This window comes from Alosa sapidissima, chromosome 1 (genome assembly GCF_018492685.1).
Source record: "Alosa sapidissima isolate fAloSap1 chromosome 1, fAloSap1.pri, whole genome shotgun sequence".
Lineage (NCBI taxonomy): Eukaryota > Metazoa > Chordata > Actinopteri > Clupeiformes > Clupeidae > Alosa > Alosa sapidissima.
This window is the reverse complement of record NC_055957.1, coordinates 6,633,405-6,652,809: the sequence shown is the minus strand read 5'-3', so window position 1 is coordinate 6,652,809 and position 19,405 is coordinate 6,633,405. Positions and strand designations below refer to the sequence as shown.

General features: G+C 41.0%; 1 protein-coding gene across 1 annotated transcript; it reads left to right on the top strand.

Annotated features, from left to right (window-relative positions):
* The first annotated feature begins 6,240 nt into the window (after window positions 1-6,240).
* LOC121720177 lies at window positions 6,241-15,534 on the top strand. Its single transcript, XM_042106111.1, has 5 exons — window positions 6,241-6,269; window positions 7,340-7,405; window positions 7,955-8,602; window positions 10,313-14,592; window positions 14,934-15,534. Coding segments are annotated over exons 2-5 (4,995 nt in total). The 5' UTR covers window positions 6,241-6,269; the 3' UTR covers window positions 14,935-15,534.
* The last annotated feature ends 3,871 nt before the right edge of the window (window positions 15,535-19,405 follow it).

Genomic DNA, 19,405 nt, shown 5'->3' with positions numbered 1-19,405 from the left:
GTTCTATGGGCTGCCATAGACTTCAATGGCAGAGGAAAGATGTTAAATAATAATAATAAGAAATCATAGAAACACAATGGGTGCCTTCGCAGCTTCGCTGCTTGGCCCCCAATAATAAGAACAAATAGAAACACAATGGTTGCCTCGCAGCTTCGCTGCTTGGCCCCCAAATATAGCTGCAAGCAGCAATGAGGGGGCCAAGCAGTATAGGCCGGATTAGCCACGGCGACAAGATAGAACTCAGCAGACAGTCGCGATCAACACTTTCAACAAGTGTCACATCAAACATAACTGATTTTGTAGGGCTGAAACAGGGCTGAGTATTGCCACCGCCTCCGCCAGCCAGCACCCCCACCTAATCACCCCTGCCCGTCCCACCCCGTCCCGCCCCGCCCTACCACGCACAAATTAGAATGAACTGGATGGAATATGTTGTCATCTGTTTCACATCCAAAAATAAAAGATCGATAAAACACATCGCAACTACAGATCAAAATGCAAAATTGCTAATTGCAGCACCCCCTACAGGTCAAAGGTCAACACATTTTTTGAGCGTCCTCCTAATGGGGTCATGAATATATGTAGTAAGTTTGGTTATGATACATGGCAGGGTTGCTGAGATATGAGCTCACTTCCTGTTTGGCGGCTTCGCCACCAATTTCGATTGGCGGTTACGGGCGAACGCTTCTGTCAATTGTTCCAGAAAAAAATACAGTGATAAGGAATGGTCTGAAGATGGTCTCTGCCAATTTTAGTGAGGATCCGCTGAAATTTGTGACCTGCGAAAACTTGTACGTGTTTTTGATTAAATCCAATATGGCGGCCGAATCAATTAAGATGACATCACAAGTTGGCTTGGGTCAGCCTTAGGAACTCCAACAGTATTACCAGACACCACTAGTGCATTTTAATTCTATGCACAAAAGCAGCTACAGGCCAAAAGGCATGTTTCTTAATTGCAGCGCCCCCTAGAGGTCAAAGGTCACCAGATTTCATGAGCGTCCCCCTGATTGGGTTCTGAGTCCATGTACTAAGTTTGGTTATGATAGATGAATGGGTTGCTGAGATATGAGCTCACTTCCTGTTTGGCGGCTTCGCCGCATATTTCGATTGGCTGTTACGGGCGAACGGTTTGAGTTCCGTAGACGAAAAGGAATAATTTTTGTGAGGCTTGGTCTGAAGATCAAGTGTGTCAGGTTTGGTGTCGATCGGACAAAATTTGTGACCTTTGAAGACTTTTTAGTGTTTTTGATGAAATCCAAAATGGCGGAAAATCCATCATGGCGGAAATTGACGTCATAGGGTGCGTTGAACTCGGCTTGGTCCAAGGATTCTAACGATACCTAATTTTTGACAATCGGATCAACGGGTCAAAAGTTACGTGCGTGAACGCACATCCAACTTTGGCCTGTTGGTGGCGCAAGAGCGCTCAAGGTGCCGGTATGAAACTTGGTGAAATTAATCATGAGACTGTCCCCAATCAGTGTGCCAAATTTCAGAACTTTTCACCAGACGGTTCTATGGGCTGCCATTGACTTCAATGACGGAAGCGTAATAATAATAATAATAAATATAGCTGCAAGCAGCAATGAGGGGGCCAAGCAGTGAGTTCAGCAGGCCAGATTAACCATGTAAGTCAATGCCGTTGCATCAGACAAATAGCCTTAAGCAGTCACAGCAAGTTCCATGCCATACAACCCAAGATTGGCTGAGTTACAAGGTCAAGTTTCACATCAAAACATAACTGATTTTGTGGGGCTGAACCAGGGCTGAGTGTCGCCGCCCCCTCCCCCAGCCAGCCCACCGCCGCAACCGCCCCTGCCCATCCCACCCCGTCCCACCCTTGCACGCACACATTAGAATGAACTAGATGGAACTTGCTGTCATCAGTTTCACATCAAAAATAAAAGATTGACTGAGATATGATCACACTTGCTGTGATTTAAACACAGAGGTCAAAAATTGACGTCATAGGGTGTGTTGAACTCGGCTTGGCCCAAGGATTCCAATGATACCTCATTTTGCCATTCGGGTCAACAGGTCAAAAGTTACGTCCGTGAACACAAGTCCAACTTTGGCCTGTTGGTGGCGCTAGAGCGCTTCAGGTGCCGGCATGAAACTTGGTGAAATGAATTATTGGACTGTCCCCAATTAGTGTGCCAAATTGTATAACTTTTTACCAGACGGTTCTATGGGCTGCCATTGACTTCCATTGCAAAATAATGCGCATCAGCAACTACTGGCCAAAATGCATTTTTGTCAATTACGGAGCCCCCTAGAGGTCAAATGTCACCAAATTTCTTGAGCGTCCTCCTGATGTGGTCTGAGGTACATGTACTAAGTTTGGTTTTGATACATGAAAGCGCTGCTGAGATATGAAATCACTTCCTGTTTGGCGGCTTCGCCGCAAATTTTGATTGGCTGGTACAGGCCAAAGCTTCTGTCAATTGTTCCAGAAAGCAATGCACTCATCAGGCATGGTCTGGAGATGGTCTCTGCCAATTTTGGTGAGGAACAGATGAAATTTGTGACCTGCCAAAACTTTTTTGTGTTTTTGATTTAATCCAATATGGCGGCCGAATCAATTACGATGACATCACAAGTTGGCTTGGGTCGGCCTAAGGACCTTCAACAGTAGTACCAGACACCACTAATGGGTTTTAATTCTAAGCACAACTGCTGCTACAGGCCAAAAGGCATGTTTCTTAATTACAGCGCCCCCTAGAGGTCAAAGGTCACCAAATTTCTTGAGTGTCCCCCTGATTGGGTCCTGAGTCCATGGACTTAGTTTGGTTATGATAGATCAATGGGTTGCTGAGATATGAGCTCACTTCCTGTTTGGCGGCTTCGCCGCAAATTTCGATTGGCTGTTACGCGCGAACGGTTTTAGTTCCGAAGACGAAAAAGAATAACTTTTGTGCGGCTTGGTCTGAAGAGCATGTATGTCAAGTTTGGTGACGATCGGACAAAATTTGTGACCTGTGAAGTTTTAGTTTCACTTTCACTAAAATCCAATATGGCGGAAAATCCATCATGGCGGAAAATGACGTCATAGGGTGCGTTGAACTCGGCTTGGTCCAAGGATTCCAACGATACCTCATTTTTGACAATCGGGTCAACAGGTCAGAAGTTACGTGCGTGAACGCAAGTCCAACTTTGGCCTGTTGGTGGCGCTAGAGCGCTCAAGGTGCCGGTATGAAACTTGGTGAAATTAATTATGGGACTATCCCTAATCAGTGTGCCAAATTTCACAACTTTTCACCAGACGGTTCTATGGGCTGCCATTGACTTCAATGGCGGAATAATAATAATAAATATAGCTGCAAGCAGCAATGAGGGGGCCAAGCAGTATGGGCCGGAGTAGCCACGGCGACAAGATAGAACTCGGCAGACACCCGCGAGCAACACTTGCAACAAGTGTCACATCAAAACAGCTGATTTTGTAGGGCTGAAACAGGGCTGAGTTATTGCCACCGCCTCCGCCAGCCAGCCCCCCCCCCCACTTAATCACCCCAGCCCGTCCCACCCCGTCCTGCCCTGCCCTGCCCTTGCACGCACGCATTAGAATTAACTGGATGTAACATGTTGTCATGAGTTTCACATCAAAAAATAAAAGATTGATAAAACACATCAGCAACTACAGATCAAAATGCAATATTGCTAATTGCAGCACCCCCTACAGGTCAAAGGTCACCAAAGTTTTTGAGCGTCCTCCTAATGGGGTCATGAATCCATGTAGTAAGTTTGGTTATGATACATGGCAGGGTTGCTGAGATGAGCTCACTTCCTGTTTGGCGGCTTCGCCACCAATTTCTATTGGCTGTTACGGGTGTTGATGTGTTATGTTGTGGTGTTTTGATTATTTTTCCGTTTGCCTTGACTTTGTTAAAAAATTCTTGCTTGCATTTGGTTGTTTAAAATAAAGTTTACGATTTCTTTCGATCTTTTCTCAATCATGTCTTGTTTTGGGGTTGATGGAATTGGGGAGGGGATAGTTTGGGTGATGGCTTCTAGGCAGAAATTGAATAGCTTTTTATATCCTTAGGCTTTATTGCTGTGGTTGTAGTCTGGTTGTGCTTTTAGTCTAATATTGTCTTGAAGTAGGCTAGACCTGGCCCGCTTTTGTGGTGATTGCGATCTCGATAACTATAGCCTCAATAGAACTGATAAACTTAGGTCACCCTTGCCTTATTGAAGTAAGTTTCATGAAGCATAGGCTAATATCAACCCTGACTGCGTGTTTGAACGTGACCAGTGACACAGAAGTGATAGCCTTCGGGGTTGTAAACTGACTTGTTTTAACAGCCTGCCTTTTAATGGGCAAAAGAGAAAAATACAGGGTGAAAAAGCACTTGGAAAATGTGTTTCTTTTTTTTTGTTTGCGTAGGCTAAAGAATAGAAGTCTAATGTAAAATCTGGTGCTTTCATTTAGCTGGTAACTGAAATGTTCATTTTTAGTAATTTCATTACTAAATCAAATCGGCTATTGTCAGACGCTCCGATATTCAATTGCTCTTTGGGGTTTTAATGAAACGGCTACAAACTGATTTCATTACCAAAAAAAAAAGAACCAAAAAAAGGAGTAAAAAAAAACATTGAATGTTACAATTTCATTTCATCCACTGTGTGGATGGTACATTTGGTTATCTTTTGAATATTTTGATATCAGGGGATGGCAAATTAAGTTGAAAAAGTTTAGGGACTTTTATTATGACGATTAACATCGAATAGTTCGCCCGTGATCACGAACCTTCTTCCTTTTCGGTGATTGCTGGCTGAAGGTAAGACGTGTGTGTAATGTCTCGTGAAAATTAATTGATATGTCGGTATATTTGGTTTTGAGGTATTTATAACAGAATAAACTCACGAAAATATTAAAATATGTTTAGCTGATGTGCCTCTAGATAGCCACCTTTGTTACATTTGTTAACGTGTTCGTGTCACACTATGAACGATAAACTCTACAGGGCAGGCAGGAAAGGTAGCGGTTGTGTAAATGTGAATTTGTAACGTTAATAAATCAAAAATGTTAATCAGATTGAAGCAGGCAGTGTCTTGAGAACTGGCTGTTATCTCATGAACAACGTTGTATAGTCGAATACAGTCAAAGGTTATTATTACTGGGACGATGCTTCAGCCATGCTGTAGGCTAGCGCTGTTGGATAGCAATTAACCTTGTATTGTAATTGAACTCACATCTGCTTCTTGAATAGCAGTGTGTTAGAAAACGTGGTACATTACTGTGAAGTTGGTTGTTTTTGAGTCATCTCCGTTAGGAATGCAAGTTCACGTTGTTTACTTGCTATTGAAAATCAGAGGCAGACTCCTAGCAGTGTTTGCAGCTAACAGGAGAACATAACGTTAGCGAGCTAAGATGAGTTGATGTTGGATGTTGGCTCAGCAAGACCGCTTGCGAAGGCAGGCAAGCATGTGTAATTCTTAAGAAATACAGTTATTTAATTAATCTTAAACAGGTGATGTAACCTAGGTTAAATTGGTGTGGTTTGGCAGCAAGCATTCAAACGCGAGGGGGGAATGTTTCTGGCGGCTAAATATATTGCTACGAGGGTAAGTTATGGCTAAAAGACTCTTGAACTGGCGTAGCTGCTATTGCAAAAGGTCACACAAGGCGACAAGCAATTTCGTTGCACGCGACCTGGTCTAAATTATTGTTTTCTGGAGGCTATATTCAGTTGTCGAACGGCCTATTGTATTTTTGATGGTTTAATTAAATGTATGACGTTTTTTTCTCTGACCACCAATGCCATGACTATTATGAGGTGTCTCGTTTGGGTTTAGATATGGGACTAGATGTATACTTTGGTGTTAATACTCTTGAATGCAATGTCATACAGTCCTGTATGATAAGAAGTTTGTGTGTTTACAATGAAAATATGCATGTTTTATAATAAAACATATCTAGGAGTTATGAGGCTGTCAGTAAATGTTGAAGGCATAGTATACAGATTTCATCCTGGCTCAATACAGAATGTGGCAGGTCCTGCATGTCTTTTAGGTAGCTAATTTGCTAGTTTTATACCAATTTAACAATTCTGCTAGTTTTCATGTTAACTGAATGTTTCAAGCCTGTTTATGTATACATTGGAAGAATTCATTGGTAGATTTTAAGAATGGTTACAAGCCAAACCACACGTTTGTAAGTTTAAAGTACATTATCTGTCATTGTAAATGCTAAGTTTGTATCTTTCATAACCTATATATATATTAAATATTTTCCAGATTTTGGATTGCTTTTTGACATACTAAAGGTAAGTGTTAAAAGTTTCAGGGCTTTTATGTTGTATACTATCACATAAACAGTACAACTTCTAGGGAAATTTAGAAACTTTTATGCTGCATTGACAGATACATTAGTTTTATTTATGTCTCATATGCCTTGTACTTTAGGTCAAGAATGTGCATGCCTAACTCTGTAGCTGTAAATGTTTGCAACAGGTTCCATTTCATGGTACTTGTGTGTATGTGCCTAGTGGTATGTAACAATCCTCCAGATGTCAATTCGTTTTGCAGATTAATAATAGCTATAAAGTGACATATCACCCCTTTTGATGAATGCAGTGTGGGCTACCCTTGCACATGAAGTCAAAGAAGCAAAATTGTAGGTTGTGGAGAGATGCTGTAGCACAAATTGATAGTATTTCTGATCAATTTGGCGCTGTTCTGTTTAAGGATGTAAGCTAAATGGTGTTACTGAGCCACCACTATTCAATGTTCATGTTCAGGAACAGCACTGAGGTGGGATAGGTTGACACCTGAATGTTTATTTTTATTTTGTTTGTTTGTTTTTAGGTTAGCGTTTTGATTGATAAATATTAGATATATTTACATCATATCCTTATGATGTAAATATGTACATTGTTATTGCCTGTTCGACCAGGCTTGTGCAACAGGATGTAGAATTACAATTTGAATTAAAGGAAGTAGAATTAAAATTCATATGCATAATTTAAGGGTAGTGTTTAACAATGAAGTTTCACAATATATGTCAGATATGATCGCAACAAACACACAACTTATAATTGACAACAGTAACCAATTACATTTCCAAACTAACCTTCCCAAAACTGAATGTATGTGAGATTCAACACATTTGTCCTGTTGTGTGTTGCCATGAATTGAATTCCACTTCCTGTCATTCCAATTCAAATTCAACATTCTGTGGGGTGGGGCCAATTCAATTCAAATTCCAATTCATTAATTGAATGTAGGCCAATTCTAAAATTCGGAATTGTGCACAAGCCTGCGTTCAACAGAACTGATAAAAATATTTCAGTGTAACTGTATGAGATTTCTGATGTGTTTTCTGTGTGTTTTTCAGATGGCGCCTCCTAGCAAGCGGTCCAGGGCGGCCAAGAAGAGACAGGCTGACTTGAGGTCCACTGAGGTCAGGCTGTTGAGCTTAACTATCTGTCCTGATGTATTATGATTGTGTGTTTAATAAGAAACATGTAATGTTGGACACATTTGATATGTTTCTCCCAATTCTTATTTACAGTAGTTTTTATGTTTGCTTGAAATATGCCCTTACATTTTGAATGTATTTGATTTTAATGAAGGATGTGCTGCATGTCTAATTTAAAGGAGAAATCCAGCGAGTTCTTACATAGATCTACGTTTCTCAAGTATTGTCGGTACAAAAAATGAAAACGTTTGTTTTTACCGGTAGCTGCTGGTTGTAGCAACTCGAACTAGGAAAAACTGATTGTTTTGACTTTGTTTCATACCAACAGTACTCAGTGACCCATGAGAAACGGAGACCTATGTGAAAACTCGCCATATTTCCTTTTAAGAAGTTGCTGAATATTTATGATCTAAATATATATACATTACTGTTCTGAAAGTATGAGTATATTAGTTGCTTTAATGATGAAATTATTAAAGAAGTATGATATGTTAGACTTGGTAACCTTATGATGGGTTTTCTGTGTTACAGGTGCCGTGCAAGAGGTCCCCGGTGGCGCAGGTTGACTTGGTCTCCTGTGACGAGGTTGGGCGTCCTCGTAAAAAAGCCCACACACAGTCTTCGGACGCTATACAGTCTTCGGACTGCCAGTTACAATGCCAGTTACAATGCCAGTTACAATGCCAGTTACAGTCTTCGGACGCAATACAAGCAAACTCTACCAACTCTCAAACAAACTCTACCAACTCTCTGAATATGTGCCATGACAATAATGCTACTGATTGTTGTTCTTTGAATGAATCTGTTGACTTCCCAGAGAGATCTGTGCTGATGGGGTCTTTTCATCAAGGCGATTCACGGTTTGGAAATGTGCGCAACAAGCAGTGTGGTGCCATCAGTTTGACTGCTGTTTTGAAGTCCAAGATGAAGAACGTGTGGAGCTGGGAAACTGGAGATCTTGATGATGTTTTGATTAAGGGAACTGTTCTTTACAGGTCAATGAGTGCACAGGGTAAAATAAGAGACCAAGGAAGGGGTTACATTGCTGTGTCTGAATTGCCTAGACAATATGAAGTGTGGAATTGTGATTTCTCAATAAACTTTGCTGATTCTTACACTGGATTTATTCAGGTTGATGACTATGACGATGCTTTACGTGATGTTGCCATGCCTTTTGATGTAGCACTGCAGCGTGCGCTGTTTAGTAATGATGCTTGTTTGTTGACCATTTGTGCTAACACATGTGCTGTAGTGAATGCAGGAACAAGGTTTGCGTTTGTTGATTCACACGCTAACAGAAACGTCAACCAGAAAGGTGAGAGGACAAGTTGTGTTGCATACTTCAGCTCTATACACTCCCTGGTCACATTTGTTTACGACTTTGCACGAGCTTTTGGCATAAGCACACCAAGGTTTGAGGTAACTGGAGTCACAGTAATAACTAATGCCAACGCCCAGATGGACGATTCAACGAGCTCTGCAAGTTGCTGTCCACTCTACAGCGATGTGGTGAAGCGTAAGCCTAAAGTGTGTGAACGAGTTGTAAGTGGGTCGTCTACAGTTGCAGCTAATTTCACAAGTAGCACAGAATGTTCACAGACCATACCAGACACAAATGCTTGTTCTAATGTAAACAGTAGACCACTGTACAGTGACGTTTTGAGACAAGTTCCCAGTAAGGGTGTTAAGCGAAACAACATTGCAACAGACGATGTCATTCTTATTGATGCAGGTGCGCACGAACAGTCTTTTCAACCTTTACAGTGTGATGTGCAAGCAAATTATGTCATAAGTGATATAAGATTTCACAAACAGGCTTTTAAACCTTTAACTCGTCAAGACCAAGATGCACTGTGCACGCGTTTAGAGCTTCAACATGAAAATGTTGATTTGAGCTTAATGGCAACCATTGATCTCGATGACATGGGATCTCCCTGTAAGATAAAAAGCATAAAACCTGATGGGAATTGCTTTTACCGTAGCCTAGCCTTTAGCATTTGTCACAATGAAGACAAGCATTTGAAAATAAGACGGGCTGTCGTGAAACACCTTCAGAGAAACAGCGCCAAATTTGAAACATATCTGAGGGAAGAATACACATCTGTGCAGGATTATGTGAGTAAATCAAGAATCTACTACTGTGGTTCATGGGCAAAAGAGATTGATATTTTTGCTGCTGCTGACTTATTGCAAACAACTATATTTACTTTCAATGATGGAAGATGGAATATGCACAGACCTACAGACTCACAGACATGTAGAGAGAATTGCATTTATTTAAATCACACTGGCAGTCATTATGAGGTTGTAATATGTGTTCAACACAAAGATGCAAGAAGTTGCGCAGGAATATGCCAGCCTGTAAAGATTGATGACAAGTTGAGGTCAACACGAAAAAGAAAGCTGAACGATGAATCAGAAAATGTGAAAGCAAAGAAAGATCGCCAGCGATATCACAATGACAGCGATTACAGAGAGAGAAAGCGTGCACGTGTTCGGAATAAGTATACATCTGATCCTGAATATCAAGAATTGCTACGTGACTACTCTAAAATGACATATAGGAAAAGTGCTTCCTTCCAAGCAATGGTACGCGAGTATTCTAGTGTCAAATATAAGACAAACAAGAGCTTTCAGACTTATGTGCGTGATTACTCCAAAGCCAAATATAAGACAAACGGGCCATTCCAGAATCTTGTCCGTGACTACAGTCATACAAAATACAAGAAAAACATTGGATTCCAGAACAAAATTAAAGAGCATAATAAGTGGAAGTATCAAGAAAATGAAAACATCCGTGTAAACAAAATCAAAAAAGGTTGTGAAAATTATTCAACATGGCAGAAGAAACAGGGAGACATTGATTTGGCTATTGATCATTTTCGTCAGGAGGTCAGCCGTGGTCCTGAATATGTATGCTCAGTCTGTCATCGTTTACTCTTCAGGAAGCAGGTGGTTGAGTGTAAAAGACATTACTATGAAAGCAAAGGAGCAGAAGTGGCTGCATTGGCTAATAGATGCATAACATTGCAATATTTACATGTGTGTGATGATGAATGTGAACAGAAATGTCATTTGTCTGATAGTCCATTAAGCAAATTATGGATTTGCCATACATGTCATCGTAAAATACTTGGAGGAAAACTTCCCGAAGAGAGTGTCACAAACAACATGCATTTGGATGATATTCCACCGGAACTTAAATGTCTGAACTCTTTGGAACAACATCTCATTGCACGTCACATTCCCTTCATGAAGCTGTTGTGTTTGCCTCGAGGCCGCCAGAGAGCTTGCCATGGTCCTTGCGTCTCTGTTCCTGTTAATAACACAAATGTGACAAATATACTCCCAAGAAATGAATGTGATGACAAGATGATAAGAGTGAAACTGAAACGCAAGTTGACATATAAAGGTCATTACGAGTACATGTATGTCCACACTGATCGTGTCAGAAATGCACTGAGGTATTTGATGGCAAACAATAAATGGTATGGTGATGTGACTATGAATGACGAATGGGTAAACTCTCTGAATGGCACTGACCAGCATGAGGAAAGCACCAAACAGGAAACACCTGCTAACAGTGATGATGACAATGTTCCTGAAGAGCAAGCAGAGGAAGATGTGACTTATATCAAAGACCAGAATGGGCTTTTGTCAGATACATCATTACAACCTGTCGATCTGGGTTCAGAGATCATTGATCAGAATTTTCAGGACATACTTAATGTGGCACCAGGTGAAGGTAACAGTCCAGTGAGGCTGCTGTCCGATAAAACCAACGAGGCAAAATGTTTCCCTGTTTTGTTTCCATCTGGTGGACCTACATTCCATGATGAAAGAGAGTCCAAAATAACTCTGTCTCGGTACCTGAATACACGCATTCTGAATGCAGATGGGCGTTTTGCACAGAACACAGACTTCATTTTTTACGCACAATACATATCAGAGGTGCATCAAGTTGTATCTGGTGTATCAGTGGCGTTACGCAAAGGTGGCGGCAACTCCCCTCTGAAAGACGCATCACCAGACATGTTGTTGAACTCAGACTCCTTGGGTAAAATATTGCGCAATGACGAAGGATACAAGTTCTTACGAGGAATTCGTGGCACACCTCCATACTGGATGTCAGTTCAGAAAGATTTATTTGCCATGATAAGACAACTCTCCATACCCACATTCTTTGCATCTTTTAGCTCTGCAGATTTGAGATGGCCTGAAATGCTGAACTCTATTCTAAGAATAGAAGGTAAACAAACGTCTGTTGACGATCTTGACTGGTCTGACAAATGTGGACTCATACGCCAAAACCCTGTGACAGCGGCAAGAATGTTTGATCACCGATGGCATTGCTTTCTCCGTGATGTAATCATGTCGCCAGCAGAACCCATAGGGAAAATAAAGGACTACTTTTATCGTGTTGAATTTCAACAACGTGGTTCTCCTCATGTCCACTGTCTTTTTTGGGTTGAAAATGCTCCCAAGATTGATAAAGAGAGTGATGATGAAGTGGCACAGTTCATAGATACATACATCACCTGTGAAATTCCACCAGAAACAGATGCAGAGCTTTATGAGGTTGTGAGCAGCGTACAGAGGCACAGCACAAGACACTCTAAGACTTGCCGCAAGAAAAACACAGTGTGCAGGTTCAACTTCCCACGGCCACCATCAAGCTGTACTTTCATCACAAGAGGCGGTAACTGTGAGGACTTGAATGGCAATGATGACAATACAAGTGCGAGTGCAATAATAAAGAATGTTAAAACTGCGTTGACCATGCCTGACATGGATTTTGATACAGCCGATGCATTTTTTGAGTCTCTTGGGATAGATCAAGATTTGTTTGAAAAGGCGTACAACATATGTTCCAAAAAGAAAAGCATTGTCCTGAAACGAAGTCCTGGAGACATTTGGGTGAACCAGTACAACAAAGACTTACTCCGTGCTTGGCAAGGCAATATGGATATCCAGTATGTCACAGATGCCTTTTCAGTTGTGGTCTACATACTGTCGTACATCACAAAAGCAGAACAAGAAATGGGTTTGCTCTTACAACGTGCCCAAGACGAGTCAATGAATGGCAACCTTGATGCAAAAGCAGCATTCAAACAGCTTGGAAGTGTATACCTACACAACAGAGAAGTTTCAGCCCAAGAGGCAGTTTATCGATTAACACACATGCACTTGAAAGAATGCTCTCGCGACGTACAGTTCATTCCAGTTGGTGATAATCCTGTTAGGATGAGTTTACCTCTGCATTTACTCCAAAGTAAAGCCCAATTCCAACAGTGTAATGATGAAAGCAGCATTTGGATGACCAATGTGGTTGAGAGGTATAAGAGCAGACCCCAGAATGCACAATTTGAGGATTTATGCCTGGCCAGTTTTTGTTCTGAATACAGAGTTCTACCAAAGTCACAGGTTCCGGCTGAAAGAGATTCACATGACATTGTACAGCTCAACAACAACTGTGGCTTTGTGAAACGAAGGACCCGAACTGAACCTGCTGTCGTGAGGTATCCCAGATTTTCTCCCACAAAAAACCCCGAAAAGTACTTCCATTCATTGCTGCAACTGTTTTTGCCTTACTATGAAGACTGTCACCTCAAACCGCCCCAGTTTGATACATATGAGGATTTCTATAAAAATGGTGCAGTGAAATGTGGTGTTGATGTTCAAAGAGTGCAGTCGATTGTGGATACCAACAAAGCTTTATTTGAAAAAGAAAGTGATGAGATTGATAGAGCTAAACAGTTGCTGGAAGACAAAATTGATCTAGAAGATGCCTGGGCTCAGATATGTCCTGAAACAGAAAGGGAACGTCTTCGTTGTTTGAATCTGATGAAAAAAAAGGTTGTAGATGATGAAGGTGATGATGATGACAAACTCATTCCTGACCTGACAGCAAACCCACAGACTACATGCACTTTGGAAACAAATCATGTGTCAATGCCCAGACAAGATGCATTACATTTATTGCGATCATTAAATGAAGAACAGTCTGCCATATTCTATGCTGTTCGTAAGTGGTGTTTGCAGAAACTGTTTGGACAAAATCCTGAACCATTGCGATTATTCATTACTGGTGGAGCAGGAACAGGGAAAAGCCATTTAATCAAAGCGATACATTACGAATCTACCAGGCTGTTGTCACAGATTGCTGAAAATCCTGAGGATCTCACTGTGCTTCTAACAGCACCTACAGGAGTGGCTGCATATAACATTGGTGCTGCAACAATTCACAATACATTCTCCATTGGTGCAAATGTCAAACTGCCATATCAACCACTAGGTGATGAGAAAGTCAATTCTTTGCGAACCAAAATGGGCAGCTTGCAAATTCTGATCATTGATGAAGTGTCCATGGTCGACCACCGTCTTTTGGCCTACATTCATGGTAGACTGCGTCAAATTAAGCAGACTGGTGATTATTCCTTGTTTGCCAAAGTTTCCCTGATTTGTGTGGGTGATTTTTTTCAACTCAAGCCCGTGAAAGGCACGCCTCTTTTTGCTGAAAACAAAGGAGCCAACCTGTGGGACAACAACTTTGAGGTTGCAGAACTGACTAAAGTTGTTAGACAAGAAAATGCAGCATTTGCGGAAATGCTTAATCGTCTCAGAGTCCGTAAAAAGAACGAACCTCTCACCGACTGTGATGTTCTCACACTGAGGCAGCGTGAAACTGGTGAGGAATCTACAGACATTCATGTGTATGCTACAAATGCAGAGGTTGATGAATATAACGTGAAGAGACTGCAAGAGACCTGCCCAGACGCAATCAGCATACGTGCTCAAGACTTTGTCCGAAATCCCAAAACTGGAAGAATGGAACGGAAATTTGGCTTTCACACAAAAGTTTTCAACTCTTGCTTGCCTAAATGTGTTTCCTTGGGTGTTGGAGCAAGGGTCATGTTGAAGAAAAACATAGATGTGTCTGATGGCCTTGTCAATGGAGCATGTGGCACAGTCGTGGAAATCATTCAAAGTCAACAAGACGATGACATGCCTGCAGCTATCCATGTGGACTTTGAAGACCCTAATGTAGGAAAGATCCAGAGGTCAAAAGCAAAAAGGGTTTCTGAACGTTCAACGATAGTGGAAGTGCAAGAGGAACAAGTGGCTAATAATGGTGGAGTACGAAGGCAACTGCCGATTAGCCTGGCCTGGTCAGTAACTGTACACAAATGTCAAGGGCTTACTGTTGAAAGGGCTGTTGTATCACTCAAGAAGATCTTTGCTCCAGGGCAAGCATACGTTGCATTGAGTCGCGTGAGAACTCTTGGTGGGCTGATAATTGAGGACTTCAAAGAATCTGCCATATTTTGTGATAACAAAGTAGATTCAGCTATGAAAAGCTTGCCTGAGTTTAACTTTGGAATGTCTGTTTTATCCAACATGAACCCTGTGTGCACAGTAGCACTTCACAATGTGCAGAGTTTGAATGCTCACATTCAGGATGTTCAATCCCATAAAGCCCTCATGAATGCTGACTGTATTTGCTTAACAGAGACGTGGCTCAATGTAGACACTGATGAAGAGCCACAACTTCCAGGATACGTCTTCAAACACAATCCGAGAGGAAACTGTTACAATGACTCCGAGCCAGCCTTTGCAGCGCTGAAACAACAACAAAGAGGTGGAGTTGGTCTGTTTTGTTCAGAAAACGTTGACGTGCAGGTGTCAATTCCAGAAAGATGCAATTTGGAATGTCTGTATTTTGAAATACCACATGCAAATTTGACTGCTGCTGTGTTGTACAGGCCCAGCTCTTATAAGATTGACATGTTTCGAGAACAGTTATTACAGGTCATCTTTGAACTTGAAAAGCATCCTGGGAGGAAACTCATCATGGGAGACTTCAATGAGGACATCTTTGTATCGTCTACAATTCTCAAGTTATTGGAACGGCATGGATACACTCAACATGTGCAAGCAGCCACAACTGAAAAAGGTACATTAATAGATCATGTCTACATTAAAGGCACAGAAGATGTTGTTGTTGAAGTTGTGCAGACATACTACAGTTTTCATGAAGCGATACTGATCTCACTGTTGTAATGTTTTCTGTGATTAATGATATTTGTCTTTGAATAGGTAGGCATTTATATTCTGGCTGTTACACATGACGTCATTATGAGTTCACTTCATATTCCGTCCGCTAAGTGGGGTTTGGGTGGGTGGGTGGTGGCAAGGAGAGAGCATAACACTGGACGGTCCTTGCAAGGGATGGGAGGGGTATGGGGGCCATTTTCCAAAAGAAGTTGCAAATAACGGTAAAGATATACAGATGAATATGTAAATATCAGGGAGCTATACAGTTGATTTATTATATAGGCAACTAACATTTTTTTAAAGTCAGCGGACCATTCCTTAATTGTCTAAAGCATTTTAGACTATGTCTTGTTAATGTTTGTCAAATTATTTCATTTTGGTTACATTACACCACCATTACACAAAGTTATGCGTAATGCATTTAAATGCTAAAAAGAGTCCAAATTAAAGTTTTAATTAATGGACAGACATAGCACTATATAGCTAATGGAATGATTTTATCTTTACCGTCATAGTAAAACCTTAACATTATCAGTGAATTACAGTTAAGACGATAACAGTCAATAACAGCAAACACAGCTGTTCAATTTTAGCCTACAAATAAAATTGATAACAGTAAAATAAAATTAAGCATATTATTTTACACATTATTTTTTTGTCATATATTACAGTCAGTTGAAGACTGGTATTATTATTGCAACACTGAGTTAAAGGACAATATCTTAAATCTTCAATGAAGTGAAAGAATAAATTATGTATGAATGAATTGTCCCGAGATTATGTAAGAATGATGAAAACAAACTAAGAAAACCAATCAAGCCAAGTGCAACTTCTTTTGGAAAATGGCCCCCATACAGGGAACTTTTTTGTTCAACATTTTTATGAATTATAGAATTATACCAAGTGGACAGTCATGCTACAGTTTTCAACATATACAGTTGTGTGACACAAAAAGTGTTCCTGCTTCACCCTTATTGGTGTCATACTGACAAATGCTTTGGTACAGTAAAGTGATGATACCTTGTGTACAAGATCACTTGAGATAGTGCTGATTACATACAAACTCTGTCATTTACTGTGGGATCAGTTCTGTTCCCTTTAAGCTGACACAGGTCAGAGGCCCAGCCTCATCTCGCTGCAACACCAGTTTTTCTTATAAAAGGGCAGAATCTCAAAGGACATTCTGTTTGGTGGAGTTGCCACCAGCACCAGGGCAGTTGAAGGACATGAAAGCCATGGACAGCAATGCAGTCTGCTGAGACAAGCATGTGAGTAAACACGCTAACTGGAGACAGGTGATGTGTAAAGGGGGAAATTCAGAGGACACATTCAGAAGAATACCATTTGGATAAAAAAAAACAGCAGCAACAGCCATTATTCCTGTGTCGGACTACACAGCCATTTTTAGCAGTGATTTCTATGTCTACGAGACTGACAAGTGGCATCTTAGCACTGTGTATCTTTCATACCAATTGAACTGATTAATAATAATAATAATAATATGTTTATTTTATATATAACGCCTTTCTCAAACCCAAGGTCGCTTTACATAGTAGAAGGAAAAGACCTTACCATTTTTGTCTGAGTGATGAAAATACATGTTAGCAGTCATTTACATATTCAGCACTGTCCACTTGGTATGCAGTTCTGTAAACAGGGTCTAATACACATGGTGAATAAAACTAAATTGCATTGTTAAAGTAGTTAAAATATGCATCAGTTGGTCATTTCATTTACAAATGTGTTACAATATATTGACAGACTTTAGATAATTATTTTGTTTATGTAAAAATGCTGTGTTTTGACATGAAGAATTCAGAGAAGGAAGTTTGTTTTTGTTTCTAAGTTTTAGATTGGGTGAGGACAATTCAGTTGGCTACTTAATCAACCCAGGACAATTTTCAGCCATTACTACTGTACAACTACTTGAAATAAGACATATTTAATGGTTTAAGTTTTATTTTTTCTGCCTGTGTAATGCGTTGTTTGTTTTTCATTTCAGACCTGATTTTGTATTAGGCTGTTCTTTTGTGTTCTCTTCTTTTTTGTGGGACTGATTTGTTTTAGCTGCGACTGTACTTTAAGTGTTTTGTTATCATACCAAGGACTAATTTAGATGGTGTGTAACATGATACTTTACTTGTTGATACATTGAACAAACTATTCTTATTTTGTTTTGTTTTGTTATATTATTATCAATTATTGTGAAGTATGTTTTGGCATGAATAATTACAAAGAAGGAAAAAGAAGGAAGATTTATTGATATTATATCAGAAAAGTTACTTATGTTCTATGAATAATGGCATATGGAATCTGTTTACTAACATATTGCTAAATTTCACTGCTGGATCTGTACCACCACAAAACAATGGACTGAATTTGGACTGCAAGAAGTTTTACTTTGTAAGACAAAACTGAACCAAGCACTACAGAGGTTTGGAGTCGGAAATGCTGTCATGATCTTCTGACATATTAACATTATGTGAGTACCCATTATATTTAATTGTACATTTTTTCAAAGACAGGCATCCTAATTCTGATTCATGCACATTTGACAGGATGTAAACTTTAAGAAAAAGACATGTTGGTTTATTTTACCTGTGTAACAATATCATGTAGACTTTTATTGTAAATGTACATCTGCTGTCAAATGACCATACAGAAAATGTTGGCCAAGGCCCAGCAACGTAGCCTTTCGAGTGACCTGCACCAGACACAGGGCATGCTGGGGATCACGGACATCCACCAGCCTCACAGCCTTCCGAGTGACCTGCACCAGTCCTGCTGCGGATCACAGACATCTGCCAGTAACGCAGCCTTCCGAGTGACCTGCACCAGTCCTGCTGAGGATCACGGACATCCACCAGCAACATAGCCTTCCCAATGAACTTCACCAGTCACAGAGCCTGCTGCGGATCACGGACATCTGCCAGCCATGCAGCCTTCCGAGTGACCTGCACCGGTCCTGCTGCTGATCACGGACATCCACCAGCAACATAGCCTTCCCAATGAACTGCACCAGTCACAGAGCCTGCTGCGGATCATGGACACCAGCCAGCAACGCACTCTTCGAGTGACCTGCACTGGTCCTGTTGCTGATCATGGACATCTGCCAGCAACGCACTCTTTGAGTGACCTGCACCAGACACAGGGCCTGTTGAAGATCACATACATCCGCCAGCAACGCAGCCTTCTGAGTGATTTGCACCAGACACAGACATCCGCCAGCCATGCAGCCTTCTGAGTGACCTGCACCAGTCTTGCTGCGGATCACGGACATCCACCAGCAACGCAGCCTTCCCAAAGAACAGCACCGGTCACATCTGCCAGCCATGCAGCCTTCCGAGTGACCTGCACCAGACACAGGGCCTGCTGAGGATCACGGATATCCTCCAGGAAGGCAGCCTTGTGAGGGACCTGCACCAATCACAGGGCCTGCTAAGGATCACAGACATCCACCAGCAACACAGCCTATCAAGATCTTATGTGAGTATCCGTGTTTTTCTTTCTCCAAAAGATGCAATCTAAATGTTTATGCATAGTTTAGTAGGATGTAGCCTACATCACACTGTTAACAAATAGACATTTTGCTTTCTTAAACCTGTAGAACAAAATAATGTATACTTTTATTGTAAATTTACATCTGCTCTAAAATTACCTTACAGATAATGTTTTCCCAGTTTCAAAGAATATACCTTCTGAGATGTTTCAAAGCTGTGGTGTGGCCACTGCCACAGGTATGCACAGAACTGGTCCATACGTCTGTTCCATGGGACACACCAATGGTTAGGACTGTTGAGGCTCATGGACATTCACAAGCCACACAGCCTATCCAACCACCTGTACCAGATGGACAGCCTGCTGAGACTCATTGTCCTTTTCCCTTGGTGGTTGTGGTGGTGCAGACTTGTACTTGTCAGAGTGTCT

Coding starts and splice junctions, on each gene's coding strand:
- LOC121720177 (XM_042106111.1), top strand. CDS start 7,340: ATGGCGCCTCCTAGCAAGCGGTCCAGGGCGGCCAAGAAGAGACAGGCT. Junction 7,406..7,954: donor CTGACTTGAGGTCCACTGAG/GTCAGGCTGTTG, acceptor TCTGTGTTACAG/GTGCCGTGCAAGAGGTCCCC. Junction 8,603..10,312: donor ATGTTGCCATGCCTTTTGAT/GTAGCACTGCAG, acceptor CATTTTCGTCAG/GAGGTCAGCCGTGGTCCTGA.